The following is a 3,300-nucleotide window of genomic DNA, read 5'->3' as shown; positions in this document are numbered from 1 at the left end:
ATACACTGACGTCCCTCAAGTTTGCTCACAGAAACAGGTACATCACTCACATTAGAAAGCCAAGACAACTGCTAGTTCATTGTGTGTTGTGTGCTTTTATTTATAGAACAAACCAGTTTATTATTATTGGTGGTGCCTGGGAGAAAAGGGTGGAGCTGGGCTTTGAGGCAATGGGCAGGGAGGGCACCGGGCCTAAGCGGTCCCGTTCCCAGAAATGGGAAAGGAGGAAGAGATGAGTCAATGAATTGTACGCAGCGCAGCTCATCTTACTGATATAGCAGAGAAAGATCAGGGCAGGTTTTAATGATTGTCTGAAAGCCCAATAAGTGATTGAAGGAAGAGGGTTCAGCACATTATCACCCTATACCCCTGCACAGATCTTGGTCACAGAGCCAGAGCACCAGGAGAAAAAACCTTAGGTTCCCGTAGGAATAAAAACTCGGAGCAGCCTGCCCCAGATCTGTTTGGTCCTCACCCCATAGATGATGGGGTTTAGCATGGAAGGCATCAAGTAGTACACATTGGCAATGAGAACATGGAAATGCTGAGGCACCTTCTGGTCGTATCGGGTTGTGAGGGACAAAAATAGACCTGGAACGTAAAATACTAAGATGGAACAAAGGTGGGAGATGCAGGTCCCAAAAGTTTTGATCCGGGCGTCGTTTGTGGGGAGGATGAGGATGGCCCTGAGGATCTGGATATAGGACACAACGATAGCAATCACATCCAGACCCAACACACAGAACAACACAAAGAGGCCATAGTAACTACTGACACGGGTGTCACCACAGGCCAGTTTCACCACAGCTATGTGTGCACAGTATGGCTGAGGGATGATGTTGGTTCTGCAGTATGACCACTGCTTTATCAGGAAGGGATAGGGCAATACAAGCATGCCACCACGGAGTGCCATGGCAAGGCCGACGTGGCCCACCACAGCATTTGTCAGGATGGTGGAATGTCTCAGGGGATGGCAGATGGCCACGTATCGATCAAAAGCCATGGCCACAAAGATCCCAGACTCCACCACCGAGAAACCGTGAAAGATATAGAGCTGGGTGAGGCAGGCACTGAAATAGATCTCCCTGGAATTGAACCAAAAGATTGCCAGCATTTTGGGAAGGATGGATGTAGACACGACCAGATCGGTGCTGGCCAGCATGCAGAGGAAATAGTGCAAGGGCCCATGAAGGCTTTGTTCTGTCTTCACGATGAATAGAATGGTGAAGTTTCCCACGATGGCTATGGCGTACATGGCACAGAAAGGGATGGAGATCCAGACATGGGCTGACTCCAGGCCAGGAATACCCAGCAGGATGAAGGTGGAGGGGTGGGAGAAATCCGTTGTGTTGGAATTAGACATGGAGTAGAATAAAATGGCTTGAAGTCTGAAGTGGACCGGTATGTAGCGTACGGTTCCCTGACTGCCTGTATGAAACCAGGGTCTTGGATGATGGTCGCATTACAAATGTCTGGATGGAGACATAATGTTAATATGAGACTATATGCACAGCTGGTGCTGGTTCTTTGGAGTCAAGATTATTGTTTGCTCTACAAACATGTAAAGTAACATTTTCATTATTGACAGAAAGCAGTTATGTACAACTGGCCCTACTAATACCCTTCCCACATTACATGGTGTTCCATGCATTGATATTGTGTTGAGGTGTGGGAAGCTCTAATAGGCGCTCTCAGGTACAAATAAGCTGAGAAATTTATTTCCCACCATTGTTTCTTAATCCAAAGAAAGCCACGCTATAGGGAGCCCCCCTGCCCCATTAACTCAGTCAAAATTTGATCATCTGTACCAAAACAGGAAAACATTTTCAATAAGTCCTAGGCGTCATAAATAGCAGCTGTACATAAACACCTGCTCATTCGCAGTATGGACAGTCTTGGGATGCCAAGGATCTGGATTTAGTATAACCTACTGTGGCCATGTACTCAGTTTTCATCACCCAGGGTCCTCCATGGCATACAGCTGATAGGAAGGGGTTTCTGAGACCGGCTGTGAGACTGGTGGGTGCTGCCCTGAATGGACCGACTGAAAAGTCAGGGACTGCTTATTTTACAGAAAGAAGAAAGGGAGAGATGACAGGGGAGAGCGGGATAAAAATTGACTTATATTGAAGTGGAAAAAAAAATATGTTATGATGACGGGTGTGTGATGTTAAAAACACTGTGGACATATACTTGATTGGCAGAGGTGTGGATCACTAAAATGAGGTTGTTTTAGCATATCAAGACCAAAAGAAACCCTAGAAAATGTTTAGTCCGTTCTTCCAGGGAGAAAGGAAACATGTTAATTGTGCAGAAAGGGCGTCTGTGTTCAAGGAATACTTTTGTTCTGAATTTGGAAAGGAGGCCTATGATGTACACATATCACAGGAGGAGATGAAACGTTTTCCAGGCCATTAGCAGCCAGGAAGGATGCCAAACAACCTCAACTGTCGAACATTGGAGATATGAACACAGAGGTACACGCTGGTGAATCAATCACACATCTCATTTTGAACCACAGGTTGGCAATCTGGTAGCAAAGGCAAAAGAAAGTTAATTTAATAAAGGACTATATGAAGCAGTTCTCTGAGTAATGTCAATTATAATGTAACATTTGGGGAAATTGGAATAATACAAAAGAAGAGGAAATAATGGGAAAGCTAATATTTGATTAGTAAAAAAAAATGTTTGGAAAATAATTAATGCCAGTCAACATCAAGGTGTATGGAAAACCATTTTGTAACATAAATCTGATTTCATCTTTTAATGAGAGTACACATTTGGCTGATTAAGGGAACCAGGCAGGTGTAACATATTTTGATGTCTCTTATTTGATTTAGTCGTCCTAACATTCCAATAAACGTATCTAAACTATACAGTACCTGTGGAGCAGATGCTAAATGGACAAAAAACTGGCTCGCTTGATGACTCTCAAAAAACAATTGTCAATGGGCCACTTTCAGTGAATATGACTGGTCCTAATGGGGTTCTGCCGGCAGTATTTCTAGGCCGGATGCTATTCAAATTTTTTATGAAAAGCTCTGGAAACAAAAAGAAAATCACTGCAATTAGAAGACTAGCGGAGGGGTTAGAGGAGGAGTCCATGTCAGACAACTTGATTGGTCTGGCATGTCTGGTGAGCTGGGCCCATGCAAACAAAAGCATTAATGCCATCAGGTGCAACGTTGTCCTCTGTCAACAAGGAATGCAGGCCCAACCCACAGGCTGGGTCACAGTGTTATGGAATGCAGAAGGTATTGGTTAGGTTGAGGAGAGCTATATACGAAAATGGGGAGATCG

The 3,300-nt window shown here is 44.4% G+C and overlaps 1 protein-coding gene across 1 annotated transcript; it reads right to left on the bottom strand.

Annotated features, from left to right (window-relative positions):
* Nucleotides 1-415: 415 nt before the first annotated feature.
* LOC142002281 (olfactory receptor 52M1-like) lies at nucleotides 416-1,363 on the bottom strand. Its single transcript, XM_074978272.1, has one exon. It carries the CDS (start codon nucleotides 1,361-1,363, stop codon nucleotides 416-418), a length of 948 nt encoding a protein of 315 aa, XP_074834373.1.
* Between the last annotated feature and the right edge of the window lie 1,937 nt (nucleotides 1,364-3,300).

This window comes from Carettochelys insculpta, chromosome 1 (assembly GCF_033958435.1).
Source record: "Carettochelys insculpta isolate YL-2023 chromosome 1, ASM3395843v1, whole genome shotgun sequence".
NCBI lineage: Eukaryota > Metazoa > Chordata > Testudines > Carettochelyidae > Carettochelys > Carettochelys insculpta.
This window is presented reverse-complemented; position numbering and strand designations above follow the sequence as displayed.

Coding starts and splice junctions, on each gene's coding strand:
- LOC142002281 (XM_074978272.1), bottom strand. CDS start 1,363: ATGTCTAATTCCAACACAACGGATTTCTCCCACCCCTCCACCTTCATC.